This window comes from Macrosteles quadrilineatus, unplaced genomic scaffold (assembly GCF_028750875.1).
Source record: "Macrosteles quadrilineatus isolate MER2022 unplaced genomic scaffold, UCM_ALF_1.0 Scaffold_7__1_contigs__length_78375512, whole genome shotgun sequence".
Taxonomy (NCBI): domain Eukaryota; kingdom Metazoa; phylum Arthropoda; class Insecta; order Hemiptera; family Cicadellidae; genus Macrosteles; species Macrosteles quadrilineatus.
The window spans coordinates 47,165,744-47,180,101 of NW_026542600.1; the positions used below are offsets into that span (position 1 = coordinate 47,165,744).

Below are 14,358 nucleotides of genomic sequence, written 5' to 3' on the forward strand. Positions count from 1 at the left end.
AGGATACCAAAATTATGAGCTAATTTTGTCCTTAGGCAGTATATCTTGGTACTTGTAATTTTGATGTATATGATATTAAATAATAGTTTTCGTTAGTAGTCCCCTTTAGTCGTTAATAGTCCCTAAAGTAGGTTTTTTTTGGAGCCAAGTCCGGAAGTTCGATTAAGTCACAAAGAAGCTTTTTAGGACGAGTTACGAACAATATTTTTCATTACATTGTCATATATTATAGCAGAAAATACAAAATATAGCCAAAAACGTTTTTTTAAAAAGGAATTAGGTTATGTAAGAAACAAACAAAGTTTTTTTATATATTGTTGAAGTATTTTAAAGGATCAGAACAGCTGATTTGATTTTGAGATAAGCTTTGACATAACCATATGATTCGAGTCGTAAAATTTACGGAGCTATCTAAAAGCTATCTTCAGGGACTCAAAACGATCCGTAAAACAGCTGATTTTGGGACAGTGTAATGAAAAAAAAAATAGTGTTATTACCAAACCACTATTTTTTATGTAACGTTTAAACTACACTATTTTACATGTTTTCCCTTAAAAGGTGTTTAATTACTGTACATAAAATGTACCCCAAAATAGCACCAGACATTCTTCATATTAATATTATTTAATTTATTCCAGTCTTTCATCAATCCGGATGATTTGCATTTCAAAATTACCTGGATCAATAATTGAATTTGTACTGTACTAATTTTGATATTACAGATTGTTTTTTGATTCTATTAATCCATGTGGTATCTTGTTTGATAGGGCTGAATAATTAATATTATCATTAAAATTAGTAATGCACAATATTTTTATTTACAGATCTTTTAATGCTATTGTCCATTTTGTCGATGTCATTATTGATAGTTATTAAATATGATTTGGTAAGAGGAAAAATAACTGACAAAACTCCAACGATACCAACCTTTATTATAACTTCTAAACATCACAGAGAATGTGGAAGTGGCCTTACTTATTTATCTGTATTTTTTTACTTCGACAAGTATAAAATTTGGGTACAAACTTTATGTATTATTTGTACTGCCCTTCCAAATGGCTAATATAATAGTTATCGTGTATCAAGCATATATATTATATATATACATACACATAATATATATGTATATATATGTATACGAAAGGCTGCCTGTACATAAACCGCTAGCTACAAAAATAGACAATAATACCCATATTAACAGATGCGTTATTTACAGTTTACATCTTTTCATCATAGTATATAAAATATTAACACATTTTAACCCTACTTAAATGCATTACTCTTTTCATATTTAGCATTTTTAAAGAGCAAGTGATTAAGAAATAATTGGTTGAGTTTATTAGCTTAATACCTCAAGTATATAAATACAAAAATTATTAAATATACATGAAATTAAGTATACAAAATTATTATACACCAAAAGTCAAATCAGCATAACGATAAACTAAACTTAGTACATATTGTAAAATCATCTTTAACTAGTTATATTTACAGTAGTGTCACCTTATTTTATTTTACTAGCTCTATGAAAACACTTGTATGTGAACTGATGAACATTTGAGCCGAACTTCTTTTGCATAGACAACAAATACACTAAAAATATAAAACCTACTACATTGGAAAAGGGACTATTTATCCAGTACAATGTATGTAATGCAAGAATGAATGTATTATGATGTGTAATTCAAAAACTAAAAATCCAATGTCCCAGAAGTGTCAATGTGTTACTGCCAGATATACTAGTATTATAAATTATTAACTATACTAATAACATTATGGTAGGATACAATAGTTTATTGTAATATTATTCATGTAATTAAAGTCTTTTTTTAAGGTAATATATGCGATTGTATTTCTAAAGGTATTTTTAAGTTTGATATAGTAAGTTTGCTTTGTTAATCAAGACTTATTTGTTTAAACGGTTTATTTTCAAATATGTTTTTATCCAAATATAACTGAGATAATATGTAAACCTTACAAACATTTAGAGTTATTTTTCTTGCTTCAACTTTTTCAGCAAAAAAAGCCTCTTGAAGGAAGCTAGCCAGAAATATTGTTAATCTTTTCATACCAATTGTTTCACAGCTGGTGAGTTTTATTTGCGTCTTTTAGCATAGAATAGAATGTTTACAATAGAATCCCTTCATCACATTTTTAGGTGAGATGTTCCTTAGCAATAAGTATGTAGTGAGCCTTACTAATTTAAACCACAAGCCTTAATAGTCAGGACACCAATATAAAAGGGTTCAGAGTTCATTTTCCTACTACTGGATATTGAAAATTTTAATAATATAAACAGTTACCTTGTTCAATATCCTTTGGTGCTATTAGATGACCATCTAATAGCACCAAAGGATACTGAACAAGGTAACTGTTTATTTTATTAATAAAAGGGTTTTCGCTAAAAGATTGTATACCAAGTGTTGTCTGTATACATTATCAGTTATATGTAAAGGTTTATTAATTATCAACTTTTGTTCAAATATCAGCAAAAAGGGTATTTACAATTCACATGGACGGGGAACTGGAAAAGCCGGAAAAGCGTAATTTTTCGTTGGGACATTAAGGTATTTTTCAAATAACATCTACTTAAAAGAAGAATATTTCTTTACCACAACAGAGAGTGGTGCTATCAGAAGAGCAAAATCTATTTGCTCATACATTTTTATTTGGTGTGTTATATAGTTACGGGTTTATTCTAAACAATCTATATTTTGTCTTAATTCAGTTAAAACGTAGGTTTTTAATACATGCGTTACAAGAGAAGTAATTATTGTTATCCCTGTGTAAATACGAATTTGCAGGAGACGAAGTTTTATCGTTTGTAAACTTTTGTTTTGAACAATCGAGTGTGTTGAGAGCAGGACTAGTTTAACAATTGTAATTTATTAACGACCAATGGTAGTTGAACCACTTTAAACTTTGAAAATTAAGTGACATGGAAAACGCAATCGTAGACTCTTCAGTAACAACTGATCGTTTATAAAAACAAATCAAGATGGAAGATACTTTGGGAGTTAACTTGTGAAGGTAAACAATATACAAAATACAGTTCATAATTTGAATTCATTTCCATTCTAGCTCCTGAGCTGTAATATTCAATATGATAAATAGGTTACATACCTTATAAATCCGACAAACAGCTCTTAGGTCGTCTACATGTTTCGGTTTGTATCGGCCATTGTCAAAACGTCGCAGTTGGATGGTGAAATCCTTGTCATTGTTTCCTACTAAAAGTACATACACAAACACACATACATGGACGGGAAGAAGACATTACGAAAACGAATAAAACTTTGAATATACCTATTACGTAAAATACGCGGGCCGCACACCGTTGTCAAGGTCAGGATGCATACTGACAATCAAACAATGACAAGGATTTCACCATCCAACTGCGACGTTTTGACAATGGCCGATACAAGCCGAAACATGTTGATGACCTTCAATAAAAAATGAGCTGTTTGTCGGATTTATAAGGTATGTAACCCAGTTATCATATTCATAATTTGGTTAAATATAAATTAAGCTCGTTGCAAAGATTTAACATTTTATCGGGGTTTACAGACATAACGTATACAAGTTTTAAAACGCCAATTTGGAAATGCATTGTACATTTTACACATTTTTACATTTACTTTTACATTTTTGCATTTTACAGAATTAGATTTATAAGTGTTCCTACTCCAAAACAGGCAAATAGGATATAAGGATTTGTATGCAAACACAGATGATAAAAGGTTCTTAAAGAGGATTAAGTTTTAGAGGTAAAAATACTCTTTTCAGATTTGTTATAAATCAATAATAATGTAAAATTGGTTTTACTTTAAATATGTCATTTGATGCACGATATTGGTTTGATTCTACTAGATCGCCATCGGTGATGCACTTTGCTTGTTGTAAACTATACCATTTTATGTTAATGTGTTTAGAATGTTTACATATCTGTGAAATATTATCGTCTTGATAAACATGTTGTATTCTTTGAATAGATATTTTTTACTGATACTATTTAACTGATAATAATATACAAAGTCCAATTACAATCGAATTAAACCAGATTTTCTTTCAAAATTATTCTGGCAATTTTGTAAGTTTTAAGGTGTTTTTTTTTAAACAACATTTTCTGACAGAGCTAGATTAATTCAACAGTTTATTGACATTGGCTCCAGAGAAAGAGCGATTTTTATGAATAAAGTTGTCTTTTAGCATTTTATAAGAAATCAAATTTTCCACTGTAAATGTTTAGTTGATTAATAACAGATAAGAGTTTTCTACAATTTTTAATTAGTTATGAGCAGTAGTTATATTTATGACCGATCTTAATCGTAACTAAAACTATTATACACGAGATTCACTTAACATTCACAGTCGCAGGACTCTTTAACCATTTATTATTTACATACTGTACTATGACACTACAACATTTAATTTATATGGTTATTTAATATACATTTTATTAGTTTAGTTTTAACAACGTAACAACATTTAACTTACCTTTTACATTTATTTAACACTGACTTAATTGTCACAGATAACTTAAGCATGTCTAAAAAATTCTGTTTTTTTCAGTACAATATTTTCCATTGGCTGAAGTATTTTTATCCATCACTATTTAACTGTATTTCCATTTTATACTGATAAAAAAGAATAAGCAAAGGAATTATATATAATATTTTAAATTTTTTTATGACGAATTTTGTTCACTGATTTGAAATAGCCAGTAATATTTTGTTTAATGATGTTCTAACAACCACAAAATATCCTAAAACTTGTTGCACCATTTAACAAGTTTTAACTAAACTTCAAACTTAAATGAATACAATAGTGTTATTTCATGACGAAACAGTATAATATCAATGTAAAGTATAGACCTATGTTTCAAGTACCTTTATATTTTAAAGAAATGAAAGAGCTTTAAGTAGCTGTTCCCTGTAATGTTATATCAATAATACACAAGAAAATGTACTAAATTAAATAATATTAACAACTTTTGGTAAAAAGTTAAAAATTTGTTTACTAATACACTCAGGTTTTAAAATCTCGTAACATCCTTTTTTCAAATTATATATAACCATTAAAACTATGACATAAAAACAATTAAAACAATTGTAATTTCATATTCAAAATATTTTAATCATACACTCTGGGTTACTAAGTTGCTTGGGGTATTTATAAAATTGGACATTTTTTGCTAACGTTGTTTTACATTACCTATATAAATTTACTTTAAACTTTACAATAAATAACATATTTTCGATCCCTGTTTAAATTCGATGTTCATAACTGTTTCAGTGTAAGGAATACTTGTTATATCATCATTACATTCAGTGTTAAATTGTGACACGTAATCACAAAAGACAACTTTTAAATTATTTATTTTTATTTCTCAATGGAAATTAGGTTAAAAAATATAACTAATATTACCCAACCATCGCCTTAACAATGACCAACTTTAAAACAAATAATCAATGAACAACAAGTCTTCAAATCCTCATCGCTTGTGTCTAAGTAATGTAGTTTATGCTACATCATATAGAACGGATTCACAATGAACAATAATTAGTCTAATGTATTCAATCTATAATATTTGGTTCCCCTATTCGATCAACCAAAGCTGGTTTATTCTTTTTCGGATTTCTATAAGGTATTATTAACAAAGATTTGCATTTGGGTTGTTCGGATGATTTTTTGTTATTTACTTAACTATTGAATAAGCTGGCTTGAAATTTTCGAGTATAAATTATTATTACGGTCATATTTACAAAATTGTTATTTCAGTGGTGGTATCTAAGATATCAGGATTTAATATTACATAGTCATTTATTTAAATATTCTTTAAATCACTTTTTGTTTCATAGAGTTGTTCTGTAAAAGTTTAAAAATATACGCCAATTAAATCAAGCATATTCGATTGTTGCAAAGATAACTGGAGAAAAGGTCCCCAAAGTGTCCTATTCTCATAAACTATTTGGTATAAAATTATCCAAAGAAATTTATTTAAGTCACATGGATTTTGTCCATGAATTTACCCTTAAAATAAACGTGGGTTTTGCAAGTTTCAATTGCTTTATTAATTGTAGCAATTCCCTGCCCGTATTTTTATATTTGATTTTGAATAGGACATATTAAACACCTGATTCAGATATTTATCTTAAAACAAAGTTGAAATATTTTCTTTTACAATTTTTAATATTTGTTTGATAGCAAAAATCATCCTATCACCAATAGCGCATTAACATCGCCTGATTTAAATACCAATTTAAAGTATTATAAATAAGTTTCATGTAAAATCCTCATTGTAAACCTAATGCAAACCTAGCTTTTGTATTTTGACATTTCCTCAAACCTTTGTACACAACTATTAACAAAAACTTCGTACTATGGTATATTGGTAGTAATTACCATGCAATAAATATTATATTTTTACGACTAATGTATATAAATAATTTAATTATGAGTCAATTTGACGAAATTTATACATTGCTTGGCAATACAGTTTAAAAAGACTTCGGCTCTTGTGAAAGTATATCTTACGTAAAAATATTTTTAGTGTATAAAACACAATATGAATTCCCGTCCCACTTCATCTTTTAGTTCGGGTATCATTGAATATGGCCTGGCATACTGAATGGTATGATGTATACCTGTCATTTTGTTGCATACCCACTTTGCAACGATATAAATAAAATATATTTAAACAATCCATTTTCTGGGAACCACTGTTACACTTAAACCTAAAACAGTAAGTTACCTTAGTATAAGATTACTTTTAAACAGTTCATTAACCTTAAGTTAAGTTTTTTACTGCATTAATACGGGTTCAAAACTCAAATATATTATATTTTACAATTTGGAGTTAAATTTAAATTTTTTGCATCCGTAGTAAACACTTTTGTTGTAAACACATGTAAAATTCAACATAATTTCTAGATGAGTTCCATTAATGTAAATAAGAAAAATGGGTGTAGTAGAAAACAATTTTACCATAATCAATGATAATATTGGTAAAATAGTTAACAATGATGAATGATTCAACTACATTTTGTATTTGGTGTAAATACACTTCGTCATGTAAATACATAAACTTTCTTCAATACGTGATATTTAGCACGCAACAATAACCCAACAAAACACTATCGTAAAATTAAATAACAACTTTAAACTGTTTATGTTAGATATTTTATAATACAACATTCGTTTTAACATTTTAATAACAAGAATCGTGTTCCCAGACAAAACAACATGAAGGCACGCCAAGCCGTTGTTTAGGCGTTTAACCGTTACTTTATTCCGTTTTTTAGTATTTCATTTTAAGATGTTACACCTTAATATTGTTATTTGATTTAATTAATATATATTTATCATTATCATTTATGAGATTTTACTAGTTTAAAACACAAACGTTCAATTTAACATTTTTCAATTGACACACTTCCATTACAGTTTATTTTGTCTCAGATAAAACAAAAATCTATTGTTCGCCTTACTGTAGAATAAAGTTATTTCTTTAATATAAGTACAAAACATCGGTTACTACTATGAAATATATGTTTATTAAAGTTTAAAGTGTATTTTATTTTACCAACACGTACTACACAACCATCTTAAAAATAAGTTGCAGCCCTTTGCTTTATAACTGTATTATTTTAACGATTGACAATATCTATAGTTAATGGGTACGGATATCATCTTTCACAGCCTCTATACGTAAATACATGGTTGAGACAGATTTCGTTAAATTAAACTTATTGAGGAAACTGACCTACAAAATAATTTATATCACACAAAAAAATTTTTAAGTAAACTCGGAAAATTATTAAATAATCCTTTAGTTGGATTCAAAAATCTTCCAACAATATCGTTCAGTGGTAGGTACCATTTGAAAGTAAAATATTTTTATGATTCAACTCTTTGCTCCAATTTACCTATTCGTTGATTGAGATATTTTACATTGCGATAGTATTTTTGATACTTGTGAGTTAACTTTTTATGGGGTACTCTCTTTTATTAAAGATGATTTTTGGGATGGTTTCTAATCTTAAAAATATGTCCACCATTTTCCAATATGGCCAAAAACGTTGTTATTTCTTATGGAAAACCCTGTATTTTATGATTGTTTTAGAATTTAAATGCAACTAAAAATCGTTTTTATTCTTGACATTATTTTTCTAAAGCTATACGTTTAGGAGTTACAGAGTGGTACACCTAAAAATTTGGCTTGTGGTACATTTTTCTCGTTTTGTGGTTCATAAACAATAGTAAGTTTAAAGAGAAAAATCCAAATGATTTTTCGACCTGAGGGAAATAATCGTAGAATTGTATACATCCAAATCCTTTCCTATCGGATCATTTATTATTATGAGGCATATCTTCTGACTCCTATGATAAATAGGTTACACTACCTCGTGTATTACCAAATGATCCGTTCAAAGTAGATAAACTACAGTGGTTCTTAACGTCAAAGGTTTTTAAATGGGAAAACAGCGTGGCCATAATTAAAAACGTTCTGGACAACGCGTGCGTAGAGTAGGCAGATGTGTGGCCATATTACTGTCCGCCGGCTCCATGCATGCGAAGTCCAAGTTTTTTAAATGTTTTTGTGCGTTTGAAGAGGATTGAACACGCTTAATGTCCATGTAAACTTGGAAATGAATCCAAGATCTTCGAAACCGTGGTAGTTTAACTTCAAACCAATCACTTAGCAATCCAAAAGGTTACACAACCCCTTATTGTAGATTATATATCAGTAAAACAACTGCAGAATTTCAGAATGACCTAAAATAATTATAACAGGTCCTATAATGATAATTTGGTAAAATATAAGAAGGCCGTAAAAGATGGTTTTAGAAAGGGGTAATGCGACTACTGGGGAGGTGGACAACGCACCACCGTTGCCGCTGCGAATTCTGAGAACTTCTTGTCGATAGGTATCCGATCGTCGTAGAGTGTAGGAGCTTGGAGGATGATACCTGCCGTGCCTACAAGGACTGCGAGGGTGAAGATCCATAGGAACAGACGGTCTAGGACCATGGCTACGTACTTCCAGTCTTCCTTCACCTGTACACAAACATTAACATGAGCACTTCTAAACACCTCCCTGGAACATTGTCCGAGGAATTTTTAGCCTTAATCAATAGACAATAGGCCAAAACCTTCAATTGTTATTTTTTGAAGAAATTCATTACCGTCAAAATACATCGAATAGATATTTGTTCTAGATATACCGTAATTATTTGGATTCTTTGGTTTTCTATTATCTTCTTGGTCAAAAATTCCTCCATGGAGTACACTCGTTGATTTTAGAGCTAGTTCCAAGCAATTTTTTTAATTTAATTTTTCTCTCAATTAGGGTTTTTATGCGCAGTGGGAGAGAATAAAAAGTGTTGCAGCCATTATAAGATGGTTTCTAACTGTATCTTGTGATGTAGTGGAGGGGAATGCTGAGGTCTCTAGCTCCTCTAATGGGGTGTATGGTGGTCGTGGAAAAGGATTTAGGATCCTAGGAAGGAAAATGTAGCAAGCTTGTGTACATTACTGTTGTACATACTTGTGATTGATGGAACTGTTAAAATCTTGAGGGATTCAAAGCTTTCTACAAAGTTCTGTCACAGAAAAGTAAGGTACACCGGAAACACGCTTATGGGACTACCGCGCTCATTCAGCTCTGGTATGTTGTAATGGAAATATATAGGGTGGGGCAGGGAAATATCCCTACTTTTAAGATGGCACTGTGAGTAGTGGGGGTGTGCTATAGGAATGGAGTTAGGCTCAAATGACGCTGTTGCTTTGGGATTTTCTAAGAATATCATTTTCAGTAGTAGACATGGTTTGTTCGAGTAAGCAATGTGCTTTTGCACTCCAGATGCATTTGTTCAAAAATCAGTCTTTTGTTGCTGTGCAGCTAGCGCGCGCTACGAACTTGTTATCGGATGGCCTGCCGCAAAGCTGTTACATTTTGGTGTGGGCGAAGGACTTCAGTTTATGTGTTGGTGTATTGCGAAGGATACTTGGAGCTCAAAGAACCGTCCGAACTCCTGAAAACGTTTACCTTGGTAACGAAAACTTGAAAACGTTTACACCTCCATCCATACAAGCTTGTAGTTGTACATGAACTCACACAACGGGACTGGCGACAACGAATGCAAGCATGTGAAATCTTTTGTGGGACTGCTTCATGTTGCTCGGGTTTTGTTTAGTGACGAGACGCACTTCCATATTTCTGGAGTGGTAAATAAGCAGAATATGCTCTATTGGAGTGATGCTGCCTAGTGTAGTTCACGAGAATACCCTAGATGCCTTGAAGTTTGGATCTAATATTTTCGGTTGTCTTTTAATGTACCTTCAAAGATAGGAGTACTTCCCTAGCCCACCCTGTACTTGTAACTAGTAAGAAAGAGTCCAAGCGGCGAGCACTATGCTAAAGTTCTTACCGCACAGGACAAAGGGTCTTCCTCCACCGTGAGCGTTGTAGTACATGAGAGTGACGGGGTGTTGTTGGACTTTGCTTTAGACACCAGCCCTAGTGCTAGAAACCACTCAAGTTTATTGTGGTTGCCAGAGATACTACCACAACAAACCAATACCTACAAATCAACAAATCAGCCTTGTAAACAAGGCCATCGATCCCGAAGGACCTATTTCAACAATGAAATGTTAATGTATCACAGATATAAAGACTGCGTTATGTTCATTACCTTGGTCGAGTCCTCCTGCATCTTCGTGTGCTCTGCGATGAAGCGGACGCAGAAGCATGATTTGTGCATGGCTGGGGGACAGGACGTGTGAGAAAACGCGGGGTTCCGAAGAATTACAGGACTCTTGCACTCGTCCGTGAGCGCGGACAACGTCACCTGAAACATTTAAAAAACTTTAAATATACGTACAACCATCGTATAAGCTAGGGGTGAATTAAAAACTCATCTTCGAACTATACATTCAAGGGAAAGGCACGTTTTTTCAGTTTACAATAAAATCTGTGTTCACCCCAGCACGATCAGGTATGTAATGTGCCCTGTTAATATTGTATTTTAATTTTATTGTAGGAATGAAATTTGTATACTTCACCATTAAGGCCTTGAGTAATTCATTTTACCAAGAGCTCGAGTTTAATGACAGGGGTGACACCAAAGTAGGAAAATGATCAAAGGCGAAACGTGCACTTTCGGTCCAGGCTATGAACTATATAATTTCTCATACCGCGACATTCTTTATGCTAAATAATTAGCAAAATACAAATTTTGTACATTGTTTACCTTTGGAAATTACCTACCAATATGATTTCTTCTTGTTTTGCTACTACTTAGCAGCCTTTCAAATGTTACTGTTATTTAGAAGCTATTTTTGTTAATAAATTTGTATTAAACTACAGAAAATGTATAGTTAAATTTGTCTAAATGCAGATAAAAGGGTCTATATTGACGTGAAATAACACGATGGCATATATAAATAAATGCTAATAACGAAACTATAATAACTCAATAACTCATTTATTTGTCATAAATATTCACATATTACGTCAAAAATACAAAACCAATATGCGTACGTAATAAACTAAAACACAGAGAGACATAATAATGGCTATGTAATAGCATTTATTTTAAAGAAATTATTAAAAATCACTTTTGAGTTTCAGGTGGTCTGACTCTGCTTAAAGATGCATTGGAAGATTTGTTGAAAATATTTACTGCATTGCAATGGAGATTTTTGTGAAAAACCCCCGTTATAACGAACGGGAAGAGGAAGATTATTAGAAACTATGTAATAATGGTTATAGGCAATATTGAACTCGACGGTGTTGTTTTAGGGAACGCTATGTTTCGTACTAAAGGGATGGTAACTTTGAATCGTTTGACGCTCAAAAACAGGTTTGCAAGCTTTTAGATTTTTTAGAAAGTATTACAGTAATCTGATTTCTTTTTTCTACAAACGGAATAGATATAATAAGTCCATTCATTCTTACAACCCGATATTGTCAAGATGTAGACGGGATGTGGGATATACGACCGAAATAGATGGAAAATAAATCAGATTTCATCGACTTAAGGGTGAAGATAGCAAAAATTCATGTAACTTTTTTACGTGGTCAATAAGATGGTAACATTTTACCTTATCGTCCAAAAACAATCCAAGCAATTAGGGCACTTAAAATAGTAGTATTTTATTGATTCCAATGTACTTGATTCCAACTTGATTCCAACTGTACTTTCAATATTTTTTTTAAATTGGGGTTTTTTCTTTGGGAAATTCAGCGAGCGAAGCTTAAAAATATGCAAAAATGGATAACAGTTGTTAGTTCTAGACTCCAAGCTGTTTCTTTTTTGTATGAGAGAGAGAAAAAGCGATTTTAGTCTCGCAACGCATAAATTGAAAACAGTAGTTTTTTCCACAGCATGGTGGAAAGGTTATTTTATATAATTTCGTAATCATACACACATAATTTAAAATATTTAAGATAATTTTACCTCTTCACTCTCCCCGCTGAGAAGAGAGCCCACCGTGGCGTGGCTGGCGGGACCGTGGATCTGACAACTTCCGCCAAAAGGACCTCCGTCTATGAGACTAAAAACATCAGCCAGGTTAAAACATTTAAAAAATTGATACTCTACACTTAGAGCTACATTGAAGAACAAGACTTTTGTTAGCTACAAAGAAGTGATCGGAGATAACTGCATTGCGTAGTGATCTGTATTTTATAATTTTTTTCGTAGCAGTTTAGTAGCGTCAAACTATTTTTTTCGCAGTGAGTCTTAAAAGCTAACTAAACAAAAATACATTGCACTAGCTAAGAACTTTAAAAGACTTTATAATCTAGGGGACTTAAAACAGTGTCAAAGGACTTTGTAAAATGGCGGTGCAGTTTAATTAATGAGAATGGACATAATGACATAGTCGTCAATTTTTATGTACTGAAAATGAATAGAATTATTTCAGTCAGTTAGTCTTAGTTCATTGACCTATTTTTAATTATTCATGTCCACGAAATAAAGCATTACTTTTAATTTTTTCTTGAGAGTATTAATTTTTGCAATCACCTCTAATGAGGTAGCAAAACCTCGTGACTAGAAGTGATTACAGCGAAACGGGACGTACAAAGGTATCTTGTTTCGTTCAATAAACGAACTGGTTAAGTTTGCCGCAGTGGGTGTGAGAACCGTTGCATTATACATATGTATTTAAGCTGGCCTGGTAACGTCAAACTAATAAGTTTACGAAGTTTTCTCCGTTTAAATGCTGCTGTTCCACAATCACATGTGTCTTATGAGAGTATATTTTTGGTATCTGCAGTATACTAACTAGAATATTATAACAAAGGTACGGTTAACTACCAATAGTTGTGATTGGAATATGTTGTCTTGATGTATAGCTATGAGTGATAACCTAGACAAAACAAACAAATCATAAAAATTATGGGAAAAATGAGTTTGTGACTACTCTTTTACCATTGAAACAAATCTGTATCTGTTGCATCTGTTGTTTTACACCTGTATTTATGTTGAAAATTGTCTTTATTTGTCTTTCACTGCAAACTATAAATCTGTCAGTGCACGATTTGAAGGGAATTTTCGGAGTATCCCCGTACAAAAAACGTAAAAAATTCCAAACGCGTGAGTAAAGAACATAGATTTAAATAACGAGATATGAGGGCAAGATGTAAACAATACATGGTTACTACTTAAGCCTACTAAAAGACCTTTATCGTTTTATTCCTAAAGGAAATCTACTTAAAGGAAGTCTTACTGCAAGCTGGTGCAACGATGCATTCTGGAATTGGATTTGCGGAGGGGGGTGCAGTTTGAAGAAGGGGTAAATCGCTTGGGGCTGCCCTATCTTTCAACTTCATCACCCCTCTTCAGGTTGACTGATTTCTTCGATCTGTATTCTGTGACATGCTTGACTGATATATATTGGTTTCAGTTGCTTTAGCATTAAACTATCGTCTTTTACGACGAAAGATGCAAATTTGATCAACAAAAAAATAAGGCGTCAAAAATAAATTATACCACTTGCTATGTAAAAACAATGATTCCAAATTTGCGATTTGCTTATATTAAATATATACATATCTAACAAAAATCCCTTTGGAACTATCAGATGCATGTAATATCCAAAGAACGCCATTTTGCTTCACACCTCCTCTCAATATCTTATAACAACGCTGTCGACGTTTATATGTTAATTGGTTGAAATTCAACATAAAAATTGAGGACCTTACGTCCTCAATTAAAAATGGTAAAAGCAATAGAACCTTGATAACAAGTCTTGGGGATGATCAAACATGACTTGTTATCAGGTTGACTCCTTATAACGAGTTTTAATAACATATAATTAAGGGCAATAAAAATTAAGAGCTCTTGT

General features: G+C 31.7%; 1 protein-coding gene across 1 annotated transcript in view; it reads right to left on the minus strand.

Moving 5' to 3' along the window:
* Nucleotides 1–6,960: 6,960 nt before the first annotated feature.
* LOC128998955 (acetylcholine receptor subunit alpha-like) overlaps nt 6,961–14,358 on the minus strand; it is an 88,872-nt gene continuing 81,474 nt past the window's right edge. The window contains exons 10-12 of the mRNA XM_054425310.1: nt 12,465–12,561; nt 10,698–10,853; nt 6,961–9,060 (exon numbers count right to left, since the gene is read on the minus strand). Coding sequence (XP_054281285.1) covers nt 8,866–9,060; nt 10,698–10,853; nt 12,465–12,561 — 448 coding nt within the window. The 3' untranslated portion in view covers nt 6,961–8,865. The remainder of the gene's footprint in view (nt 9,061–10,697; nt 10,854–12,464; nt 12,562–14,358) is intronic.